This window comes from Adiantum capillus-veneris, chromosome 1, assembly GCF_014529385.1.
Source record: "Adiantum capillus-veneris isolate H3 chromosome 1, ASM1452938v2, whole genome shotgun sequence".
Classification (NCBI taxonomy): Eukaryota; Viridiplantae; Streptophyta; class Polypodiopsida; order Polypodiales; family Pteridaceae; genus Adiantum; species Adiantum capillus-veneris.
The window spans coordinates 52,663,057-52,689,283 of record NC_140931.1 but is presented as its reverse complement, the minus strand read 5'-3'; the positions used below and the strand labels follow the sequence as shown (position 1 = coordinate 52,689,283).

The 26,227-nt window shown below is 41.8% G+C and overlaps 4 protein-coding genes across 5 annotated transcripts; 1 reads left to right on the top strand and 3 right to left on the bottom strand.

Annotated features, from left to right (window-relative positions):
* Positions 1–2,487: 2,487 nt before the first annotated feature.
* LOC147464748 (uncharacterized) lies at positions 2,488–15,584 on the top strand. The gene is made up of 7 exons (XM_086519255.1): positions 2,488–2,837; positions 12,562–12,689; positions 12,798–12,853; positions 13,566–13,847; positions 14,285–14,458; positions 14,822–14,869; positions 15,064–15,584. The coding sequence occupies exons 1-7, from the start codon at positions 2,488–2,490 to the stop codon at positions 15,286–15,288; spliced, it is 1,263 nt and encodes a 420-aa protein (XP_086375381.1). The 3' UTR covers positions 15,289–15,584.
* Positions 15,585–16,779: 1,195 nt separating this feature from the next.
* On the bottom strand, positions 16,780–17,847 carry LOC147464747 (pentatricopeptide repeat-containing protein At3g12770-like). Its single transcript, XM_086516392.1, has one exon. The coding sequence runs from the start codon at positions 17,845–17,847 to the stop codon at positions 17,014–17,016; it is 834 nt and encodes a 277-aa protein (XP_086372518.1). The 3' UTR covers positions 16,780–17,013.
* Positions 17,848–17,856: 9 nt separating this feature from the next.
* On the bottom strand, positions 17,857–19,678 carry LOC147464746 (pentatricopeptide repeat-containing protein DOT4, chloroplastic-like). The gene has a single exon (XM_086516402.1). It carries the CDS (start codon positions 19,666–19,668, stop codon positions 17,857–17,859), a length of 1,812 nt encoding a protein of 603 aa, XP_086372528.1. The 5' UTR covers positions 19,669–19,678.
* A 3,684-nt stretch (positions 19,679–23,362) lies between these two features.
* On the bottom strand, positions 23,363–25,965 carry LOC147464745 (uncharacterized). Of its 2 annotated transcripts, none has more exons than XM_086516372.1 (2): positions 25,591–25,965; positions 23,363–24,578 (listed from the first exon to the last, which is right to left on the bottom strand). In XM_086516372.1, exons 1-2 carry the CDS (start codon positions 25,803–25,805, stop codon positions 24,368–24,370), a joined length of 426 nt encoding a protein of 141 aa, XP_086372498.1. In that variant the 5' UTR covers positions 25,806–25,965; the 3' UTR covers positions 23,363–24,367. The 2 variants fall into 2 exon arrangements, with proteins under 2 accessions (XP_086372498.1, XP_086372505.1); XM_086516379.1 differs by having other exon boundaries at positions 23,363–24,874; positions 25,591–25,755.
* Positions 25,966–26,227: the final 262 nt, after the last annotated feature.

Genomic DNA, 26,227 nt, shown 5'->3' with positions numbered 1-26,227 from the left:
ATCAATGAAATTCTTTTTGCATGTGGCTATAAAATAAAAGAGTGGACTTTAAATGTTTAGGAGAACAAATCTGATGGGGAATGTTCAATGAATCGGGATGTTCAATGATTCAAAATCAATATTTTCTAAAATCTTAGGTTTGTAATAAAAGCTAACAACATTGCCTTACTTATGTTTACAAAAATAATATGTGTCTCTCTTTAAATCATGTTATTTTGTTGTGACAATTGTGTAGGCGCAAAATTTGCCTAGGGATGACAAAGAAACTATATTAATGATGTGGTTGAATCTCAAGAAAGTACAAGACTTGTACCACTTGATCAAACCTACCTATTTTGCTATGCAGAGATCGAATAGTTTCCTCGAGAAGAGAGCAAACGACGATGATAATATTTCCACTATGTGTGAAGATTTTAGTAACATGGCTTTTGTTATTGGAAGCCTTGATAGTTTTTTATTTTGAAAAATTTGGCCCTTTATCCATGAAGGATATGATTGTAACATATGACAAGTATTTTTATAATCCAACAAATTGTAGCATGTAATGCACATTTTGAAAGATTGCTAAACTTCATTCTATTTGCTGCCATCTTTATGAATTAAGCATATTTTAGTCTCCTGATGTTGAAGAAAACTCTCCTAAATTTTTTGCTCAGGAGAAAATTTCGAGATGAATTACTAGTTTGTGTCTGCATGCTCCTTAATGAATTACTAGGTGAACTACTAGCTCGTTTACAGAAAAGTTTGTAGATGAATTACTAGTTTGCAAGCAACCGTCCTCATATATTGCTAGATGAATTTCTAGGTCGAAACAAAAGTTGCTAGTTGACTTACTAGTTTGAGAGCACTCATATGTAAGATCAAACTAGTAAGTGAGTCAACTCCTACATTGAACTAGCAATTTTCTTACCATATTGAGACTTAAATTATCATATGGCTATTCAACTCTCCATATCGTAAGAGAATTACTATATGTAGCATCTAGGAGTTGTCTCTTTTTTGCTAGTTTGCACTCTTACTAGATGTTTGTATTGGAACTAGTAAATCATCTAGCAATTATTATTTTTTTTACCATATGGTAAGTTGTCTAAGGCCCTTGTGAATTTTTTGGCACTGCATGCCTTTCATGCGTTCCTTTTGAGCCATATATGATGCATGCTTGTAATAAAACTAGCGCTTGCATAAAGAAAGCTTTGCGCTGCACAAGCTGGAGACTTGAGCGAGCAAGGAGCGCAAGTTAAGGTATCTGCTTATACAGAGCTCTCTCTCTCTCTCTCTCTCTCTCTCTCTCTCTCTCTCTCTCTCCACGCTCCAACGACTCTCTCTCTCTCTCTCTCTCTCTCTCTCTCTCTCTCTCTCTCTCTCTGAGGACGTCTCATTTTGCATGCATGTCGATCAAAGCAATGCCAAGAAACTACACGCAATAGCCCTGCAACTAGCATTCTCACCAAATTTTCTTGCCCAATGCCAACAACTCTTCAAGGCACATGCAAAGGTGATTGCATTTGAGGAACGGACTTCATTTAACATCCAACCATGTTGGGCATATTGTGCAGTCATTGCACTCCAACACGTACAACATCCTGGACAGCAAGAAGAATGTTGCGAGACGAAGTCACTCATATGCAATCCCTCTTCATGAGCTCATACTGCTAATAGCTTCAAAAGCTTGTAAAATACCATCACAGCCACACTATGCCAAATCATGTGATGATCTAATAAATTAAGACCCAGATTGTTGCAGCACATGAAGGCAACAAACATAAAATAGCAATGCCAAACTAGAAAACCGACAAGATTAAGGTGTCTAAATCCAAGTGCCTAATTCAGTTTCATGCAATTTTTTTGGAAGTACCAAGATGATCGTAAGGTACAGCCAATGCAGATGGGAGCGTCAACATTTAGCGTACTTCTTGTGCATCTCTCTATGGCCTATTTTAGCAGGCCAAATTTGTTTACTTGGTTAACCCAGCAAGTTTTTTTCGAAGGGCGAAAGGATGCAGTCCTCTGCTAGTCAACGCTCGTGATCATCTGCCTACCCACGCCGTTCAAATGAAATCAGGCAGTGCACTCAAGTTTTCAAAATTCTTATGTGCGCTCTCTCAACTTTCATTTGTAGGCTTTGCAGACTGCAGCTCCTCGGACGCCATTTAACATGCTGTTGCTGCACCTCCTCCCTCACCTTCCACAGCCGCCATCGCCTGTACACTATGTTCACAAGCGCAAGAACATTATCCCCATGAAAATCCCGCATGAGGAGAAGACATGCAGCTCTGCATGACTAGAGTGCCTGATCATCAAACCTTGCCATGACCAAGCAAGTTTATCGATCTTTGTTCTAATTACAGCATTTGGAGCTTAGGAAATTTCGTTACGAATCGTGTGGAGATCTTTTTCTTGCTTTCAATTGCAAAACTTCTCAGTCAGACTACTTAGGTCAATGAGCTTTTCTGCTCAAAAGTACGTAACATTGACCCCCTGTCTCAAATGGGGCGTTGCTTCCTTGTAGAGGATGCAGGAGCAGATCCAAACAGTTCTTGGGTGGAGGAGCAGTTGCAGCAGGCTCGTGAGGAGCTACTTAGAATAGAGAAGAGGCGTCATGAGTTCGCTTTACATCGACAGGCATCTCAGTGGACCCAGGTAGGTGACAAAGTGATTGGGGCGTTCTTTGAGACGGTGGGTGCCCACCATGGACACGCTAGTGTCAGCCAGTTGAGAAGACCTGACGGGTTTGTAGCTTCAGAGCCAGAGGATATGGGTGCAGTTGCCACTGACTTTTACCGAGGCTTGTGTCCGCAGAGCCCAAGTGAGAGCGTTGGGATGCATGCAAAGAGCAGGTTTGGGCACAGATGCCTTGTCTTGTGACTGAGGAGATGCGTCAGAGTCTTGAGCTGCCTCTCTAGTTAGAGGAGCTCCATACATCCCTCAGAACACTTCCCTGTGGTAGCTTTCCTAGTGAGGATGGTTTGACTCCCAGCTTCTTTTTGGAGTATTGGGATTTACTAGGCTCAGACCTTTGCAGCACCTTTCAGTACATCTTACACACAGGCGAGATGCAGACAGCATGAGTGAGGGCTTGATATACCTCATTTCTAAGGAAAGTGGCTCCTTGGATGAGATTCGACAGTGGCGAACAACAAAGGAAGATGTAGCAACCAACTTATGGCTATGGTGATCGTCATCAATTCCATTACAATTTAAGCTTGTAAGAGAAGCTAGACAAAATTATCATTGGAAAGAAGAGGACGTTTATACATGGACCATCAAGTCTCTTGCGAAAAAATGAAAATGGAAAAAAAAGAAACCAAACAACGAATCATCTTCTAGCACCCCAATGGTATGTGCCATTTTGTTGGATTTGCTCTATGTAATGAACTTCTATTATTTCAATGTATAATCAAAATGTCTTCATGAAATTAGATAGAAAAAACAAGATGACGATGATGATAACCAAGAAATCTATGAGAATGATGGGGGAGAAAGTGAACTACAAGGAGAAAGTGAGCTAGGAGAAAATGGTTCACTCACAAAACTTGTAAGTAATCCTCTAAGGTATTGGAAATTTATATGGAAACGAATGATCAAGAAAGTAAAGCTTCTGTGGTTATTTAATAGCTAAAGGATGCTTGGGCACAAGGAACCACTTCTATACCTATTGAATGAGAAAAAGAGCAACTATAAGCTACTCATGCACTACAAGAGGTTGTGTGCTCTTGTGACGCTGTTAGCGACGGAAATACACTGGGTTTTTATAACCCCCGGCGTCGCTAATAGCGTCGCTATGAGAGCGTCGCTATATAGCGACGGTCATAGCGACGTTTACACAGAAGTCTATAGCGACGCTACAGAGCCATAAATAGCGACGGTTATAGCGACGTCCGAGAGAAAAAAAAATTTGCTGACAGGGCATTGAATGCCCTGCCACCCATCAACCATATTGTACTTGATTCACTTTTTGAAAAAAGTGCAAGGGTAGATAATAGACCCAAAATAGTCACCCACAAGACGCATTGTTTGCAAAATTGACAAGCGTAAAATTGACAATTGTACACATCATAGGCAAAATGAATTGATTGGCAAATGTAATAATGACAATTGTACAACATCATAGGCATAAAGAATTGATTGGCAAAATGAACTGCGGTGACAAATGTAATAATATACATGGTTCAAAAAGACGTATAAAATTCGTCTCATGATACATAAGCTATGAGAAACCTTAAACTAATGCTATCTAGCTACGCTAAACTGACGTCGTCTAGTCAGACGTCTCATCGCGTCCAAGCGGCGTATCTGTCGGATTCTGTAAAAAAAGACAATAAGACAGCTTTCAGTAAGTATAAACATATAACGACATTTATAAAACAATACAAAAAATAGAAAAGAGTAAACCCTAATACTAACCATGCCGCCGCGAGAATTGAGAATGTCCATCAGGGCGTTTAAGCCCTTCCTGCTTGCGTACTCGTACCATAGAGATAGTCTCTTCATCCCTGGAGGCAATCCGTCATCGCACATCTCCTTCTGCTCTAACCATGCTTGTGCAGACATCCTTGGTGGCTCTCTTCCCAAAAAGCCGTCACGTAACACATGATTCTCTGGAAGATACGCTTGATGACCTTCGTAGATTTGCTTCTTCAGTGAGGGAGCCCTACGTGCATTCAGTTTAGGTCCACATGTGACACATGCTCTGTATCCGCTTGTTTGAAGCCCTGCATGTATACACATGATAATAGATCAACTATGGGAAAAAACAAGATTTACAGTGTTGAGTGAGGAGTGTCAATAGATCACCTGAGCATTCTGTTAGCCCGGGATAGTCATGCATGGTCCACATTAGAATGCCTCTGATCAAAGCTCTTCCAATAGTGGACGAAGATACACATCCATATTCCCCACTTTATATCGCCCTGGCACAATCAAGCTTAGCCATAGGTGCCCCTTCTTCGTAGTCAACCACAGGGGAATGTTGTAGTTGACGATGACAACGGGCCATACACTGTAAGATGTTGATCTTTGACCAAATGGATTTACGCCATCCATAGCCAAGCCTAAGCGCAAATTTCGAGCTTCCCTGGCAAAATCCGACCATGTTCCATCTATATGTTTCCAGGCTGCGCAATCTGCAGGAATTCGTAGCACACCATCCGAAGATTTATTCTCCTCATGCCATGATGCTAGGGCGGCCATGGACTTACATTCGAAGAAATGCTTGATGCGAGGAAGCAGAGGAAAATGTCGCAAAACCTTTTGTGGAATTTTTGTCTCGTGGAGATCTACTCGATATCTTTCGGAATCACATTTCGGACACTTCTCCATGTCTATGTATTCCCCTCTGAAAAGAATGCAGTCATTAGGACAAGCGTGGATAGAATTGTAATCCATCCCCAAGTTTCGCAAAATCTTTCTTGCTTCATCTCGGGAATCTGGCATCACATTGTCAGCTGGTAGTATGTGCTCTTTAAGCAATCTACACAACATAAAAATACGATACAGTCGTGTAAAAATCTATCAGATCATTATACATTTAGAGTTTTATTAAAGTAAACTAATTGTAATAGATCACCTGAAAAGCGCTGTGACGCTAGTGTCACTCCATCCAAACTTTGCCTGCATGTTGAGAAAAACCAGGAGTGCTTTCAATCTAGACATACGTGCTCCATTATACAATGGCGTATCGGCTTCAATTTTCATATCATCATAGATAAGCCTTTCTGAATCCATGATCGTCTCGATCATTTCATCAATCTCGGACTCAAACATTGCCTCGTTGGGAATGTGCTCTGCATGATCATCCCCCGAGCTGTCAGAGGCTACATCTTGTGGCCTCACATATGCTGCTTGACCAAAGCGCCTGCGAACACGTCTATTGGGTTGCAAGATTGTTGCTTGTTGGCCAGCGTCAGAGTCCGACGAGTTATAATTGGCAACAACTCGATCTATAATAGATGGATCAAACTCGCCAAATTCGCGAACGTGCTGCAAAGAAACACGTCTTGTCCGTCGCACAGCATGCTTGCATTGATTACAAGGACATAAGACCCTCGTTGAGAGATAGGTGTTTCGGTTGGACGGTCCCACATCCTCGTCACTACTCATAATGAGGATAAAAATCTTATAACCTGGACAACAAATTTAATATTCTATTGGCATTCTTCGTCTTATCTCTCTCTCTCTCTCTCTCTCTCTCTCTCTCTCTCTCTCTCTCTCTCTCTCTCTACACCTCACATTCTCTAGTCATGTCCAATCCCCACACACCTCGGTTTAGAGGTGCACGGAGATCAGAACCACCGGGTTATAATCTCGTCTTTATTGGTCAATACCTATATTTGTGGGTACAAGAAATCTACAGACCCACGTCTACATGATACTGCATGTAGTGGACAAAACCCCTTTGCCTCTTCTCTAGCTGTAGCACTTCACAGCATCTTAACATCTTTTCACAGTAGATCTTTTCATTGTTCGTCTAACTCTAAACCCTAAACCGTAAGTAATTCTTGCGTGGACTCGATCTAACGTAAATAAGCGTAAATCTAAATAAACGTAAATCTAACTAAAAATAAACCTAAATCTAATTTAACGTAAGTCTACATCTAACTTAATCTTTAACGTCTTTTGGGATAGTTTCCTACGACGTTAAAACTCTCTTCTTCTTGTGTGTGTGTGTGTGTGTGTGTGTGTGTGGGTAAACCTAAATAAACCTAAATAAACCTAAGTCTAATCTAATATAACATAAATCTAAATCTAACGTAAATTATGTTATATTAAAAACAAAGAACTAAACTAACAGGGATTATAAGAACCTTAAAACTGATTTAACACATAATTTTTCACATAACTCGACAAGAGTTGGCATTCTCATCACTAAAGATGTGAGAGTTAACTTCCGGCGGTGACGCTGCCTCATCTCCATCCACATCTGACGACAGCAATTGGCCCTTTAGACCGTTCTTGCTCTTGTTACTAACTTTGAAGTTGCTGTTGAATGACTAGAGGTTGTCTAGATGGTCATTGTGTCGGGGATGTAGTGACTCTTGCCGCCCTGAAGATCCACCTTCTTCCCTATCTTCTGAAGACATTTCACCAGTACTTTTGGATCGACGGAGCCCACCATGAGTGAAGGCAGCAATACCCTATATTCCATTGAGGGATTTCTTCACCCGCTTCATGCAGGCATCGCAGTCTATGGAGACCTAAATCTAATCTAATATAACGTAAATCTAAATCTAGCATAAATAAACGTAAATCTAATTAAAAATAAACCTAAATCTAATCTAATTTAACTTAAATAAACCTAAATCTAATTTAATATAAGTCTACATCTAACCTAATCTTTAACGTCTTTTAGGATAGTTTCCTACGACGTTATAACTCTCTTCTTCTTGTGTCTGCGCGTGTGTGGATGTGTGTGCCAATAAAAATAGATAAATGGTATAACCTTTATATCACCCATGCCAAGTATGATAGATTGGTTATGCCATTTCCCTCTTGAATAATAGGTCTTGAGTTCAACTCCTCGTCGGCTAGATCTTTAGGTCTTTTAATTTTAATTAGTTTCCTACGACGTTAAATTAGTTTCTCTCTCTTTCTCTTTCAATGTGTGTGAGTTTTTTTGTTTATACATGTTTTCTCTCTCTTTTCCTCTCTCAATGTGTGCGTTTTTTGTTTATGCATGTTCTCTCTCTCTTTTCCTCTCTCAATGTGTGCGTTTCTTGTTTATGCATGCTCTCTCTCTCTTTTCCTCTCTCAATGTGTGTGTGCATTCTTTGTTTATGTATGTGTGTGTGCGTTTTTGTTTATGTTTGTACTCTCTCTCTCTCTCTCTCTCTCTCTCTCTCTCTCTCTCTCTCAAAAACACTATGTGTGTGTGTATGTGTGTGTGTGTGAGAGAGAGAGAGGGAGAGAGAAAGAGGGGAAGGGAACATGAGAGTGAGGAGAGGGAAGAAGCATACCTGGCTCTCCTTTCTCTCCTCGTGTGTGTGTGTGTGTGTGTGTGTGTGTGTGTGTGGAGAAGAAAGAGAGAGAGAGAGAGAGGGAGAGCGTTACCTGCTCCTTGCTTGAGGGCGTCGAAAAACTCAGATCTGAGATCTGAGTTTTTGAGCGCTCTCTGTTATTTTTTTAGCCCAGTCGGTGTCGTTATGAGCGTCGCAAATTTACTTGTAAATTTGCGACGCTCATAGCGACACCGGGAATTTTTTTTTTTAGCGTCGTGTGAGCGTCGCTAATATGAATAGCCTCTTGTAGTGATGTAAGCACTTTTATCTTAAAATAACAATAATATATGACCTATGATGATAAAATTTGTTATTATGTGTTTAGAGAGTGACGAAAGTATATGTTCCTAAGATGCTATGGAAAAATCATGCTTCACAAAGTGATGGCAGATGCTTATGAGGTATGTGGGGTTTACTCCTCTCTCTCTCTCTCTCTCTCTCTCTCTCTCTCTCTCTCTCTCTCTCTCTCTCTCTCTCTCTCAAGCCACACACACACACACACACACACACACAAAGATAGAAATTGAAATAATTGAGGTAAATTCGGCTAATTTGTGTTTTTGTGTGTGTGTGTGTGTGATCCAAATTGTATTGCTTAATGCGGGTAAACTATTTTGAATGTCAGGCATATAGAAACTATATGCAAGATGAAGAGTTTGTCAACTATTTTTAATAAAAGGATATGGAAGTAAACGATGAATTTGATGAGTGTGTTGACCATATCATAAACCTGGTACTATTCTACTTCATGTATTTTTTTCTCTAGAACTTTTTGTTGTGTCAATTAAGATTGCACACTGTTTTTGAATTTTTGTGAAGGAAAAAATCAATGAAAGGGCACATGGTGTAAACCAAGAACAAAAAAGAAAAAGCACACTAAAGTGCAATGTGCTATTCAAACATGTTTCACATGGATATTTATTTTATAAAACACTTACCCTACTTAATTGTAATGTTATAAAAAAGCTATGTTTTGCCACTTCTATACTTATGAGATTGAAGAGCTACTAAAAGAGAAAGATCAAGCTTCAAAGTCTTTAAAGCTTAAAAAGAAAAAGGTAATTTTCTTCACATCAATGAGATTCTTTTTGCATGTGGCTATAAAATAAAAGAGTGGACTTTAAATGTTTAGGAGCATAAATCTGATGGGGAATGTTCAATGAATCGGGATGTTCAATGATTTAAAATCAATATTTTCTAAAATCTTAGGTTTGTAATAAAAGCTAACAACATTGCCTTACTTATGTTTACAAAAATAATGTGTCTCTCTTTAAATCATGTTATTTTGTTGTGACAATTGTGTAGGCGCAAAATTTGCCCAAGGATGACAAAGAAACTATATTAATGATGTGCCTGAATCTCAAGAAAGTACAAGACTTGTACCACTTGATCAAACCTACCTATTTTGCTATGCAGAGATCGAATAGTTTCCTCGAGAAGAGAGCAAACGATGATGCTAATACTTCCACTATGTGTGAAGATTTTAGTTACATGGCTTTTGTTGTTGGAAGCCTTGATAGTTTTTGATTTTGAAATTTTTGGCCCTTTATCCATGAAGGATATGATTGTAACATATGACAAGTACTTTTATAATCCAACAACATGATTTAAGAATTGTAGCATGTAATGCACGTTTTGAAAGATTGCTAAACTTCATTCTATTTGTTGCCATCTTTATGAATTAAGCATACTTTAATCTCCTAATGTTGAAGAAAACTCTCCTAAATTTTTTGCTTAGGAGAAAATTTCGTGATGAATTACTAGTTTGTGTCTGCATGCTCCTTAATGAATTACTAGGTGAACTACTAGCTCGTTTACAAAAAAGTTTCCAGATGAATTACTAGTTTGCAAGCAACCGTCCTCATATATTGCTAGATGAATTTCTAGGTCGTAAACAAAAATTGCTAGTTGACTTACTAGTTTGAGAGCACTCATATGTAAGATCAAACTAGTAAGTGAGTCAACTCCTACATTGAACTAGCAATTTACTTACCATATTGAGACTTAAATTATCATATGGCTATTCAAATCTCCATATAGTAAGAGAATTACTATATGTAGCATCTAGGAGTTGTTTTTTTTTTGCTAGTTTGCACTCTTACTAGATGTTTGTACGTATTGGAACTAGTAAATCATCTAGCAATTATATTTTTTTTTACCATATGGTAAGCTGTCTAAAGCCCCTTGTGAATTTGTTGGCACTGCGTGCCTTTCGTGCGTTCCTTTTAAGCCATATATGATGCATGCTTGTAATAAAACTAGCGCTTGCATAAAGAAAGCTTTGCGCTGCGCAAGCTGGAGACTTGAGCAAGCAAGGAGCGCAACGTAAGGTATCTGCTTATACAAAGCTCTCTCTCTCTCTCTCTCTCTCTCGTCTCATTTTGCATGCATGTGGATCAAAGCAATGCCAAGCAACTATACGCAATGGCCCCGCAACTAGCATTCTCACCAAATTTTCTTGCCCAATGCCAACAACTCTTCAAGGCGCATGCAAAGGTGATTGCATTTGAGGAACGGACTTCATTTAACATCCAACCATGTTGGGCATATTGTGCAGTCATTGCACTCCAACACGTACAACATCTTAGACAGCAAGAAGAATGTTGCAAGATGAAGTCACTCATATGCAATCCCTCTTCATGAGCTCATACTGCTAATAGCTTCAAAAGCTTGTAAATTACCGTCACAGCCACACTACGCCAGTGCATGTGATGATCTAATAAAGTAGGACCCAGATTGTAGGCAACAAACATAAAACAGCAATGCCAAACTAGAAAACTGACAAGATTAAGGTGTCTAAATCCAAGTGCCTAATTCAGTTTCATGCAATGTTTTTGGAAGTACCGAGATGATATTCGTAATGCGTCGACTACTTGCAGCAACCCAGCAAGGTCTTTTCGAAGGGCGAAAGGATGCAGTCCTCTCCCAGTCAACTCTCGTCAGCTGCCTACCATCTGAGTAACGGCGCTTCTAGAGTCGAGTCCGGTTGCGCCACCCAGGTTCCAAAGGTCTATGCATTCCACGCAGTGCACTCAAGTTTTCAAAATTCTTCTGTGCGCTCTCTCAACTTTCATTTGTAGGCTTTGCAGACTGCAGCTCCTCGGACGCCATTTAACCTGCTGTTGCTGCACCTCCTCCCTCACCTTCCACAGCCGCCATCGCCTGCACCGCATGTGGAGAAGACATGCAGCTCTGCATGACTAGAGTGCAGCGTGCCTTATATGCAAAGGTCATTTTTTCTACAGTTTCAAGCTTTAATGGCGCCAACCTTGCTTTCTGCTAAACCTGGGTCTGATCAAGCCTTGTCATGACCAAGCAAGCTTATCGATCTTTGTTATAATTACAGCATTTGGAGCTTAGGAAATTTCGTTACTAATTGCGTGGAGCTCTTTTTCTTGCTTTCATTTGCAGAACTTCTCGGTTGGACTACTCAGTTCAATGAGCTTTTCTACTCAAAAGTACGTAACATTGACCCTCTGTCTCGGACGGGGTGTTGCTTCCTTGCAGAGGATGCAGGAGCAGGATTCAAACAGTTCTTGGGTGCAGGAGCAGTTGCAGTAGGCTCGCCAGGAGCTAGTTAGCATAGAGGAGAGGCGTCATGAGTTCGCTTTCCATCGACAGGCATCTCAGTGGACCCAGGTAGGTGACAGAGTGATTGGGGCGTTCTTTGAGACGGTGGGTCCCCGCCATGCGCACGCTAGTGTCAGCCAGTTGAGAAGACCTAACGGGTTTGTAGCTTCAGAGCCAGAGGATATGCATGCAGTTGCCATTGACTTTTACCGAGGCTTGCTGTCCGCAAAGCCAAAGTCAGAGCGTCGGGACGCATGCAGAGAGCAAGTTTGGGCACAGATGCCTTGTCTTGTGACTGAGGAGATGCGTCAGAGTCTTGAGCTGCCTCTCCAGTTAGAGGAGCTCCATACATCCCTCAGAGCACTTCCTCGTGGTAGCTGTCCCGGTGAGGATGGTTTGACTCCCAGCTTCTTCTTGGAGTATTGGGATTTACTAGGCTCAAACCTTTGCAGCACCTTTTAGTACATCTTGCACACAGGCGAGATGCCAGACAACATCAGTGAGGGGTTGATATACCTCATTCCTAAGGAAGGTGGCTCCTTGGATGAGATTCGACAGTGACGATCCATCACCATCCTCAACTCAGCCTATAAGATTCTATCCAAGATTCTGAGTTTGAGGATTCATCCACTTCTAGAGAGCCTTATCCATGGGACCCAGACAGGTTTTGTTAAGGAGCGCAGTATCCTTGACAACATCTTCACCTTTTGGGAGGCTTCTGCCCTTGCGCATCTCCAAGGGGAGGATCTGGTGATACTACTTCTCGATTTTGAGAAGGCCTACGACAAAGTTGACTGGAACTTCTTGGAGGGCACTCTACACAGGATGGGCTTCTCAGATGCTTGGATCAGAGGAGTGTCTACTCTTCATAGACGTGCACACAGTGAGGTGCTTTTGCAGGAGGTAGAGGAGACCGTTTCTTGCTTACACATTTGGTCAGGCAGGGCTGTCCTCTTGCCCCTTTCCTCTTTCTGTTCTATGCTGAGGCGATGAGCAGGTTTTTCGTTTTCCAGCAGGTTGGTTTACGAGGCTTAGCGCTTCCTATTCGGGGCGATGAGCTATTGAATGCTGAGTTTGCAGACGACTCAACTTTGTACTTGGAGGACATGAGGCAAACTTACACAGGTATGAGCAGGCTCTTGAGACATTTTTCTGTGCATCAAGCGCACTGATCAATTGGAGAAAGACAGTGGCTTTCTCGGTTGGCAGTGCTGACGCCTGATTGGCTGCCAGGTGAGGGTTTTGGATGGATCCCTCAAGGGACTGCAGTTCGTTACTTGGGTTGCCAGGTTTGCCTGGATCTGTCTCCTGAGCAGTAGATTGCTCCCCTCCTCTTGTCCATCAGGAGAAAGTTGCTTCATTGGAGCTCGGCACGGCTCTCGTTGGCAGGCAGAGTTGTAGTGATCAACCAGGTGTTGTTTGCACTATGTGGTACATTACCTCTTGTTTGATCTTTTCGAGTTCTTGTATCAGCCAGGTAGAGAGGCTGATCAAGAACTTTCTTTGGTCAGGGCGCGACATTCAGATGGCCCAAGAAAAAGTAGCTTGGCATATCATCACTCTACTGTGTTCTCAGGGGGGGTTAGGGGATCATAGGCCCAGCTTAGCAGAGCAGAGCCCTTCTTGGGAAGTTTGTGGTCAGAGGACTGCTTCCAGGGGAGGAGCCTTGGAAGGATTTGTTGCCACAGCGACTCTGAGCTCGAGTGCCTCAGGCAAGAGGCCCTTGGAGACCCTCCACTCATGGTCAGCACTCAAAGAGGCCACTTGGTTGGTAGTAGGCCTCATGTGTCTTGGGGTTCCATGGCAGAGGGTCCAGCACGCACTCTTGGCGACTGGCTTGAGTTCTCAGGTTTGATAGAGGAGCTACAAACCGTCCAGCTGTAGGGCATGAGAGGAGGACAAAGCATGTGTCAGGACATCAGCGAGGCAGTACCAGCCGAGTGGCTCACACCTTTAGAGTCAGTAGCTCCCAGATGGATGGAGGCCTTCACGTAACTGGAGGTCCTCACATCGCAGTTCGAGCTTGCTCAAAGACTATACCCTCCATCTTCTTCGAGGTACAGAGCAAGGATCGACTATGCAGTCTCAATTGAGGCGCCACAGGTTGCAGAGTGCTGTTTTCAGAGGATCAGAGTAGTGGGCATCTGTGGGAGGACTTGTGTCATCGATCCTGACCCATCAGCTCTTGAGAACAGGCCACTGGAGGCTTTGGGCTATTCTGAGCAGATGGCCACCTCTGAATATTGCACTACTCAAAACGTACAGCTTCAAGCAACCATTGAGGTTAGCTTTCTATCCAACCTCCCATGCAGACAAGTACGCTGGATTTGCATTAGGAAGTGTCTAAGAAGATGCTTGGGTCTGCCTGTACATGCTTGTCATGCTGCTATGAGTATATTGCATAAGTTTGGGCACAGTGTACCGATGCAAATTTGGACTCAGATTGTGTGTTTTTTAGAGAGAGAGAGAGAGATCCCACAAATTAACAAAGCACAGTATAGCTGAACCAAAAATGCAGAAGAAAGAAAGATTTAATCCAACACAAATACACACATACATAAACGTTTAAGACTTGTATGAGCCTGCTGATGCTGGCTTGACATGCAAGATTGCTGATTCCCAGTTCAATTTAGTTTTCTGCGGCTTATGATCCCTTCGGAGAGCCCCATCTGTTGATGGTTAAGACAAATGATAATCATTACACTTTAACATTTCAGAAGGGAAAAGCAGCTGGGCAGACAAAGAAGAAACAAGTTTCCTTTAAGACAAGTGAAGCTACAGCTTGCGAAGATGTTAAGAGTAGAGAGTCTAAGACTCGAGACAAGCCAGTCAGGTTGGTGAATGGTACACTAACACATGATCCAGATGACTCGCCAAAGACGCAATCAGCCCTCGTTATCAGCAAAACTCGTGATGGTGAGTGGGGAACTTCGAATTTCACAATATCATCACCATCATCATCAGAATTGGTAGAGAATAATGCCCGTTTCACAGTTTCGTCAGCAAAAGGTCATCGAACTTACCTGAATAATTTTACGGCTGAAATCTTTCGGAAAAGTGAAGAGTCGATAATGAATGTGGCATCCTCACACATTGATTCTTCAAACCCTGGAGTCGAATATTATGCAGGTAACACAGGGATGACAGATTATCATATGGCAAATGGATTTGAACCTGATATAACTATGATGACACTCAGATTTTCTTTGACAAAGAGAGCTCTACTATGAATTACATTGAATTCAGCATCATAGAAGACTCTTAACACGAACCTCATTAAACTCAATAATGCCCCATTCAAGCAGGTAATGTCAAAGCAATGAGATTTCCTTTCATTGAAGCTCTTGGCATTTTCAACTACTAAACAACTTCCCTCTGAAGAGCACATTTGGGTTGTTTGGGAGTAGTTACTACATGGGATTAGAGGAAGCTGTAAACTTTTCATTTATTTAAATATGGGTAGGTTTCAATCCTGTGATGCATATTGAGAGTTTTGCAGGTTGTTGAATTGAGCAAGGAGCACACAGTGGGTTATGATAAACATTTTGTTGCATTTCGGCCTTCCCATTCATTGGAGGTATATTTCTGTGCTTTGTTTGAAAGGTCTATTTTGGAGTATATATACACTGGAGGCATATCTCTAACTGGGGTGTCTGTCAAAATGCTCTATCTCAACAGAAAAGAGAGATCTGAGTACTTTAGGGGACCACGGGTTGCACTTTAATGTCATAAGCTATTCTATCATTATGACGGTCATGGGTTAGTGCTCACACTGAAACGTTCCTCAACTTTCAACAAATGAGTGCCACAATGAAAGAATACTGCAAGCTGTATGGATCAAAGAGAAGGACGTTAATTCATGTAGCTTGAGGGTTTAACGAAAGCATGTTGAAAACTAAGTCGAGTATTTTGCCAAGTCAGTGTGGTGTATTCATGGGTTGGTTGGTGCAAGTGTTCAGTTTGTGTCGGGACCTCGATCAACATGATTATTTAACACGTCTCCTCTTGGAATACTCTGATCACGGGATATGCCCAACAGTGGCAGGGCCAGGAAGCTCTGGGCTGTTTTCAGCAGATGCAAAGAGAGGGAAACTCTCCAAATGCAATCAGCTATGCTTCTATCTTGAAGGCATGTGGCATTATGAAACATGTTGGTATGGGCAAAAGAGTTCACGGTAATATTGTTAGTCAGGGGCTGTTGACAAAAAACGTAGTGCTTTCTTTCGTTCTGAAGGTCTGCATAGAGCTGGTCGTCAAAGCACAAAAAGTGCTTGACAAGCTTCCATGTCGTCTCTTGGAGTGCTATGATCACAAGATATGCCCAACAGTGGCAGGGTCAGTAAGCTCTGGGATGTTTTCAAAGAGAGGGCAGCTCGCCAAATACAATCACATCATGCAAGAAAACCAGCTCATCACCAAAGCAGCGCATGCAGGCATTGATATCCTTGCGCATCTGTTCAATGATGCGGCCACCCTTTCCAATCAGGCAGCCAACCTGGTTCTCAAAAACAAAGCGGCAAACTATAGCAACGGCAGCAGCAAGCCACACACAGAATACATATAGAACAACCGTAACGGTAGTGGGATCACCTGCTGTCTTGGTTAGCGTGCTTTCCTCATCACTGGCCACGCTTCTCAATTAGGAAGAAGTGATTCGACGCATAATGACATGCTTCTTCTCGGTTGGGCTTTTCTTTTGTGAGCTCACTTAAAGACTGCTATGAACAAGGATTTGTACCAAGGCAGCAGGATACATCCTGATATTCGCAATAGGGAATTACTTCTTCTCAATTAGGAAGAAGTGATTCGACGCATAAAATCATGTTTGTTTAATTATTCATGGCTGCAATATTGCTTAGCAAGGCCCACCAAGCAAGACTAGTTTTCAAGCTTAAAACATTTCCTTTGTTTCAAAAATGGATTAGTAAGAATACAGTAAGTGACACATTGCAAATATATGGCAATGGTGGTATCCTTGTAAAAAGTGGCACATGGCAAAGATCTGAGAAGAGTGATATATGACAATGGTGGTATCCCTTTAAGAAGTGGCACATGGCAAAGATGTGAGAAGAGTGATATCCCTGTGTGATATTTAGTTATGGCTATAGAGTGAGAAGAGCATTCTCACAAATTATAAGACAAGCTGAACACACAGATTCGACAAAGCACTCACACATCCGCATGACAGGAGCTCCCAAGTGTTTCGACTAAACGCTTGAGACTTTCCATTGAAAACTGCAAGCCTTCATTAATTTTTTCAGCATCAACATGTCTTGGTTGCAGGTTACCTCCATCAATGGGCAACACATTATATTTGATACAAAATCCTTATGGCTTATCTAGGTCTATGTGGCTACACAAATAATTGACAATATGCACATGCTATACACCCCTGGAGAATTTGTTCAAAGCTAACGAGCCCAACCCTGGAAGTGGCAGAGAATTTAAATTAATTTGCACAAGAACATGCCCCATCTTGCATGCGGTGCACCCCTGTGGAATCACTGATGATGATTTCTTTATCGCAGACTTTAGATACAATTTTCAAAAACACATGACATTCAGAGCACATTTGAGCACTCTTAGCAACAAAGAGAGAACTCTTGTGGACCGTGCATGAAAAGCCAAACGCTATGGCCAACCTTTCAGTATGATAACAAGAGGTATTATCACTAGCAACATCTCCATGTGACGTTGCCTTAAAATCAGCATCAGCAGCTAGTCTTTCCAGCCTGCCCAACTCATCATGAATCTCTTGCTCTTGAGGATCGGATCGATCGTCACAAGAAAACTTCTTCACCACTCTATCCACCTCAATGTAGCTGCACTCTCCCGACTGCATCAAGCCCTTTTCCTTCATCCTTGATAGAAGCCTCTCCGCATCTGAGTCCCTACCAGCAGCCACATACATATCGGATAGGATAACATAAGGTGCGGTACATTCCAGAAACATCTCAAAAACCTGATTTGCAACATATTCTCCTCGTTGTAAATCAGCCTGATTACTACAAGCACCCAACAACATTAACCATGACTCAAGCCTTGGTTGCACTGGCATCAGAGAAATTTTTTCTTCAACATCATCTAGCCTTCCTGTCCTCCCAAGAAGATCAATGACACAATCATAAAGCTCTGTATCTGCTCTTAGTCCAAAAAGCTCACGCATGGCATTCACACATGCATTTGCATCATCAACACAGCCAGCATGGCCACAAGCAGATAAAATAACTTTGAAGGTCGCTAGGTTTGGGTGCACACCATCCTTCTTCATGCATCGAAGCATTGATAGAACTTACTTACCATGTCCATGGTAAGCATATGCAGGAATCATGGTGTTCCAAGACACGACCGTTCGTTCAGACAATCTTTCAAAAACGTTCTGCGCTGGATTTACCTCGCCACACTTGGTGTACATGTTTAAAAGGGCATTGCCGACAACGGCATCTTTGAAGTAGCCACGCCGTACAACTTGATCATGCATCCACTTGCCTTCTGTCACAGCTCCTTCGTCTGCACATACAGATAGCATGCTGACGAAGGTGACTCGATTCAAGGTTACTCCCCTCCTCAACATCAAACTAAACAGCTCAAAGGCATCCTTCCGATGTCGATGCTGTGCGTAGACTGAAAGCATTGTGTTCCATGATACAAGGCTGCGCTGTGGCATCGCATCGAACAATGCTCGTGCATCACTTGGACTGCCACACTTACCATACATTTTCACTAGAGCAGTCTCCACCACGACGTTCACGTCAAATCCGCTGTGTTCGATGCAAGCATGCATTTGCTTAGCCTTGTCAAGTAATCCCTGGCTGTTGTATGCATCAAGAATGCAAACAAACGTAACCTCATTGGGTGTAATTCCATTTTGTTGCATCTTATCAAATATTTCAAAAGCCTCTTTGGTATGTCCATGCTGAGAATAACCTGCCATAAGAGCAGTCCATGAGACCACACTGTGCTCTTGCAACCGCTCGAACGCCTTCAAGGCATTCTCCATGTCACCACACTTCCCATACATATTGATAAAGGTAGTCAAAACCATGCCATCATTTTCAAAAAGGCTTCTCAAAATGCAGCAATGGGCTTGCTTTCCTCTATGCAATGCAGCCTCATTGGCACATGCATCAATAAGACCAATAATTGTTGCTTTGTTTGGCAAAATAGCTTCCTGTTGCATGTGGCGCCAGAGTGAAATTGCCTCTCTTCCAAGATTATGTCGGGTGTAAGCCATGATGACTGACGACCAAGATATCACACTTTTCTCCACTATTTTGTTAAACACAGTCCACATGTCATCAAGACAATGACACCTACCATATAGATTTACCAAAGCATTGCCCACTGCTTCCGATGCCTCATAATCACTATCTACTAAGCAAGCATACGCATTCTTCCCCTGTCTCAAGTCCTCTTTGCCAGCACAAGCTGAGATAATACTAGTGAGGACATATTCGTTCACTATAAACCCTTGAGTACGCGATCGATAAAAGATCTCCAAAGCTAGATCCCACTCTCCACTGTTGGTGTAAGCTGAGGCCATAAAGTTCCATGAGTGCTGATCGTGCTGCTGCATTTTTGCAAAAACTGCATATGCATCATTTACCGCACCACATTTGCCATACATCTGCAACAGAACGTTTTGCAAGAATGTAGTTTGATCAACTTCACACTTTATAATGTGGATGTGTACCAGTTGGCCCTGGGCCAATGCACACATATTTCCACACAAACGCAAGAAAGCAGCAAGGAAAGCGAAATCTGCACGGCTACATGGGAGCTGCACTTTATCCAGCACCGTTGCCAGTGATTCTGAGTAGGAGAGATGATGAGTGTTGTGCACTTTGACGTCCCTCCTGTCCTCGGGTATGCTTTTGTGAGTGCGCACAAATGGGTCTTTTCTGATTCTACGTTTACTGCGACCATGCTCAAATGGGTCTGTTGTTTTCCGCATTTTCCTGTAATAAAGAGAAGAATGGACTTTTTGAGTGGCCGTGCCAAGGAGGTTCGTGGCAGGAAACCCGTCTTTCAACAATAGTGCCTTGCCAGACAAAGAAGCGCTTCTGCCGACATTGCGAGGCGCCGCGCCAAGACATGCGAGCATGCTCTTCGCCGATCATCCTTGGGTCTTTCTGTGCTTGAGCACGCTCTCAGACTCAAAAGACTTCAATAAACCTGCAACTAGGCTACTGTTAGGCTACATTTCTTTTTTGGAGTTGGGGAAGCAGTGTTCAAGAAAAATGTGTCAGCTTAATATGGTGCCGTTTTCAATTTCAAAACTGCCGGTTAAGCGCAGGGGGCAAAGGAAAAATTCCGCCCAACCTACTATTCTAAAATTTCCTCTTCACAAAATAAGGAAAAGAATTTTGTATATTTGGAAAAATGATTGTTCCATAACATTATGGGGAAGAGAAAGTAGAGAGATTTTTTGAGTTTTTGGCAAGAGATGATCGCATTGCTTTGACTTTTTGGGGTAGGGAATGGTCGTGAAGTGGCCATTCCTCATAATAAGTGAGACCTCGTAGCAATCGACGTCAGTCGAGAGCCATGTAGGAGCACTTATTATGGGGAAATGATCACTTCACTACCATTCCCGATCGTCAATGGTCCAGGGCGTAGGTTTTTGTAAGCTAAGCGATGGGGGAGCTCAATCCAGTGTGCTACATGTAAGCTAAGTGATGGCGGACGTTTCTCGTGCATAGGTTTTTTGCGCACCCGAGTGAAGCGATGGCGGAGTTGAAGCCAGGGTGATCGATGGGGTAGGCGGAGCTATGCACTCACCATTGGCTGCACAATTACCTACAGGTTGCATTTTGTTTTGGTCTATTAGGAGGGTAGTAGTTATGTGTATTCTAGGTTAGGGTTCATGGTCAAGTAGATTCTACACAAATTTGTGTTGACGAGCGATCTCCATCAACGATCTCTGTCCAAAAAACAGCTTCTACCACAGTTTTGTGTTGATGAGCTGCGTTTGTGCTTGGAGAAGTGTCGTTGGTGCTGACAAGGTTCCATTGATGTTGGTTTTCCAAGTGTAAGGTTTTGTGGGTTCTCTAGTAATAATGTCACGAATGGACTTGCTTCATTCTCAACATAGCCTTTTGTATTCCATTGTGCAGGTTCTCAAATGTTTGGAGTGCTGTCTTTTTCTCTCTTGCCCAATGATTGTGGACTTCCATAGAAGTTGGCGATGGAGCATGTATTAAAGGCGTTTTTGTGGAAGGAGTCTCGACACAATGCGCATATGGAGGATCCGCAGAAGGTGCTAGGTAAGGAGCATCTCAGGTTGCAAGTTTTGTAGGTGTGTGTAAATATTTAGTGTAGATGTGATTAAGAGACCTTGCTAGCATAGTTGATTACTGTAAATACTGCAAATTTCTTGTTCAAAATATTCCTTATTCGTTGATTGCGAGGTCTTACATGTAGTTTGGCAGCTTTTCATTTTGTGAATTTAATGTTTCTTCTCATGCTTGTTGCAATGGAATTGGACTAATAACATTGAGAGTAGCAGCATTAAGATAACTGTAGTGAGCATTTCTTTATGAGAATTTTTCATGAGCATAAGGAGAATACTTGGTTAAAGATAGCAAAATAACCATTATACCTAGTTAGCTTGGCATGAACAATACTTGTAAAAGAAGAGAGAATTAGAGAAATTGACAACAATTGAGGACCGGATTTACTTGGAGACGGTCCCCCCTCCAAAAGGCTTTTGTATTATAGATTTTCCCATGAAGAGAGACTTGGTACAATACATGCTTTGTGTTCCTTGTGGATGCAATGAAGATGGTAAGCTTCATGCACCAAAATTATGCCCTTAACTAACTTACAAAAGCATTAACTTGTCCCCGGCCCCAATCCCAAGACCTCAAACACCTTCAAAGGTGGAGAGAGCTAGCAAGGAGTGACAGAAGGGAAGAGGAAGAAGAAGTAGCATACGAGAAAGAAGTACTTTCCTCACCATAGATTACTCTTGGAGCTTAGCTTAGCATAGTAATATAGATGATAGAGAAGATGAGCATGTCATTGAAGCTTTGCTCTTGGTTGGATTTGCATTCCACAACCAAGAGTTGTTGGTGTAGGCTTTCTACTTCTCAAGCTTGGATAAGGAGATTGATTTCTTGCTCAAAACAATGAGAGAATGTGTGTGAGTGCGAGAATGAGAAAAATGAGGTCTCTCCCTTGCCTAGGTCGACCCCTCTCTCTCTTCAGTCATGCTTGATCCCTATTGGCCCTTGCCAAGCTTGGCCAATTGTAGGGTATGGTCATTTCAAGCAAGAGGGGTTAGCATTTGTACAAGTGTGCTTCTTTTCCCTTTGAGAGATGAATAATGTTTGGATAATTATTTAATTAATCTAAATTCTCAATGGACCTCTTTAAAGATCATCCAATAGGCTTTAGGCACATTATGAGGGCAACCTTGTTGGGGGCTTGACATGTGTCCTACATGCCTCTTGTGGAAGGGGTGACCCTTGAGAGGGTGCATGTGTGTTCTCTCTCCTCCCCTACTTCTTAGGCTCGCTCCCTCCTTTGTAGGCACCTTTTTGACTTCAAGCACCTTAAGCTCCTCAAGCATCGTAGTCATTAAGCATGACAAGCACCTCACTTGCACCTTATTCAACAAGCACAACAAGCTTGGGCAAGGTTCCCACCTCAAGGTCAACCCCATCTTGCCTAAGGTCCTAGGTCTAAGGACTTTTACCAATAACCTTTGGAAGTCTTTAATGAAGCTAACCCTAAGGTTTTTTAAGCTCCATTATATGCACATTGCTCCTTGGCAGACAAACTCCTTGGACCCCTATTGAGATGTAACCATCTCTCCTTGTTGGTCCAATGCTGAGATAGTCTAACAACACATATCTATATTCTACCTCTTGTTCCCATTCGTCTTCTCATATTAAATGATCAATTCAATATGAGAAAATTATTTGGAATAAGTAGATATTAGTTTTTATGACACTTGTACTAAAAATGTAGCCATGAATAGTAGTTTGAGTGCACAAGGTGATTATAATAAGGTTGAGGCTTCCGCTTTGGTTGGGAGAGGCAAGGGCAACAAGGTAAGCTCTCCGCCTTGTGTTCTTGTTGGTGTCGAATCTGATTTGCAAACAAATAGTGGCTTTCTTGTTGGGGATGCTCAACTAGAGAGAGGGCAACTCGGTATAGGGTAAATTGGCACTAAGCACAAGGACAATTGGGCTTGAAAGAAATTTGAGGTGTGGAGGAAAATTTCTAGCTTAGAGTTGCAGATTCCTCTTGAGAAACTAGATCTCTGTGACCTAAACAATCTGCTCATGCAATTTTTCATTGTAGTGTGCAAGCAAAACAGTGATCTATTTCCAGTTGACACATTGATGGGTATGTTCCAATGCTTTGGGCACATGATTAAAAAGAAGCAAGATATGAGAGTAGAGACTACAGGTGTGTGTGAAATTTGTTTTGACATAGCCAAGTACCCTATTTTCAAAACAACACAGAATGTAGTGGTTTTAACAATGCACCGATTTGTAGCTTGTGGGGTATGCAAGGAGCGTAAGAAAGCTTCAATAATTGGTGCCAGTTTGGAGGAGGAGATTTTGCAAGACATCAACTTAACCATTCAACACAGTCGTGGTTGCCGGTCGAGATTTGTTTATTTATGCATGTTACACTTTTGCATCCATGTTGGGGTTGTACAACACATGCATCAAACTTCCATACAAGCTTCTAACCAAGAATAGACAGAAACACTGTATTCAGACTTATCAAAAAAGATAGATAAACACATTTCGAATCAGCATGCAATGATCTGACAGAACTCATACACGTAAAGAAACACCATAGATAACTTCTCTACATCCTTCTCAGTACTCATGTAGCATACAAAATACTAACTAGTGGTTATAATTGTCCAACCAATTAGAGTCAGCAATATCCGATTAAGCATCCGACCTATCAAAAGTCGGACTAAGAAATATTTTGACTGAGCTTTACTAAGAAATACCCCTTTTAACACATGGCACGTCCGACTCGGATCAACATGTCCCTTGATCAAAATACATACTAACTCTCAAAATGTTCAAAAAGACACATATGATGCTCAGTCTGACTATGCCTAGAACTAGACCTTATTTTCCACAGCTTCAGTACTAGCAACACCACCTTCTGCGTCAGGTAATGGAGCCCCAGCTTGATCAGAACCAGCTATCTCTGGCATTGATTACTCACGTAGAACTAACTGTATTTCTGGCTCAACATTGGACTTTTCCACTTGTTGCTTGCTCTTCTCCTGTAGTGGTTTTTCAAAAATCTCTGCTTGCTCTGAGCACTTTTGAACCTGCTCTGCACTTTGCTTCTCCTCTTCTATAATCAATTTCCCCTTCTGCTTTAATTTAAGCTCCTGCACCTGACAAATCTAGTACTCCCTTTCTTTCTTGAGTTGATCAACTTCTACCAGCAGATTTTCCTCATGAGCACTAACAAAACCTGTTTTGACTTCATATGGATGCTTTACACAGTAGTCAGCCTCTCTCTCATGGAACTCCATGCTTCTTGCATACTATCCATCACTTGCTGGTTAAGTATTGTACATCTCCTTTAGATATCAGCACCCCATTGAAATACTATCCATCACTTGCTAGTTAAGTATTGTACATCTCCTTTAGATATCAGCACCCCATTGAAATCAAGTTCTTCTTGACCTAAAACCTGCTTCTCTAGATCCAACAAAGGTTTCAATCTTTGCTCAAACATAAGATTCTGAACCTGCAATTCTGCATTCTTGCCAGCTAATTGTTCCAATTCATACTTGACCTTTTCCTCCAAATTCAAAGTCCACTCTTTAAGGACATCTTACCTCTTGTCAATTCACTTTGATGTTGCAGCAACAAATCATGTACCTCATCCCTATGTTTAATCTTCAAATCCTCCAACTCCAACTTCAAATTGTGCACCATGTCCATTTGTTCCTGCAACAACACTTTTTCTACCCCTGTTTCTACCATTGACTGCATCTGAGCCTCCACTTGTGTCTGTTGCCTGCTCAAAAATTTCTAAACCTCTGTCAGCATCTTTATAGCCATGCCTGCATATTCAATAGCTACTCGTCCTTGATTTCCCTTAGCACTTGAATCCTCAAAATCTAATTGCTTTGCCAGATTCATTCCTTCAGTCCCTATTTTCCTCTTTTTAGATAAAGTAAATATTTTATCTAACTTTGCTGGTGTTTGCTCCTTAAAGCCAGGCTTAGGAATAGAAATGTCCAACTTCTTCATGGAATCCACCATTTCTGGAGTTTGAACAAACCTGAAAGCTTCTTCCACTGTATATCCTGCCTGCACCAGAAATTTGAAGGACTCTTTAACTTTTTTGGATTACCTCCCAACTCTATTGCCAAATCCAATGTTTGACTTGTAGATTGATCTTTCTTCAGCAACTATGCTTTGCTAGAAGTATCAGGTAATGCTTGATACTCTGTCTCACTTTGTTCAATTTGCGGCTTTTGAGCAAAGTTAAATAAAGTTGACAGATATGCAGACAACCTGCTACCATTATGTGCTTTCCTTTTATCTGACAAATATACCTTAGCAGACAATTTCTCATACAACCAATTTCCCCAATTTACTGTACCCCCTTGCTCTGCAAAAGATAAAGGTGTGTAGTTCTCCTTTGACATGTAATCAAACTTAATCAAGAAGCATGTCTTTTCTAGGCACCACTTTTAACTGTTCTCTCCTGTCATAGGTAACTTTTTTTGCATATAATACTTTTTTCCTCCTTTTGTACTACCAAATTCCTTCCTCAAGATCATGTCAAAACATTTAGGTATCATGGTAGCACCCTTCAATGGAAATTAAAAAACTTATGTTACCAATTCAGGAGTAAAAAATACAGTGCTAGACAGCATGCCTTTTGTTTTCCTCGGAATCTCTAACTAAGACTTTGCATAGAAATTATGCTTCCAATCACCCCATGGTAATAATGCAAAAGCATGCAATCCAATCTTACCTAACCACTCAGCATTAAACTTTCTTTTACAATCAATGCCTACCTTGAAGTCCATGAAAGGATCCATGAGACCTTGTCGAAGCTTGACCGCACTAAGAGGAGTTTTTGCTGTGAGTCTTCTTCGACAGATACTTCTTCTTCCTCCTGGCTGCTAACATCAACGCTAACAACTATTTCCATGTTGCAATGCGGTCGCTTTGGTGGTTCATCATCCTCGGGTCCCAACTGCATGGCGTTGGAATTCTTTCCCTTGACCATGGCTAAGGGCAACTATACAGCGGGAGCATACTTGTTGAATTCAAGCGACCACATGCATACAAGACCTGCATGATGGGTTTGATGTATGGCACCTTCAATTAGCACACCCCACCTTCCACACCTCTCTAATCGTACCCGCACTTCTATTATTGTGTTTAGTGGAGAAGCATCCCACAATTCTATAACATTTTCGAATCTTGCCCCTTTGAAAATTTTGAGCAACCATGCTTTGACTTGAGAACATACAACGCGGCAAAATCCAACTGACCATTCCTAGAACTTAGCCATCTGGTGACTTTGAGTTGGTGTTTGACACAACCACAAATTTGATTTAGATCATCACCATTTGACACAACCACAAATCTGATTCACCAATCTGGAGTTATAAAGCATCACCCAATCTTTAATTTGGAAAACTTTAA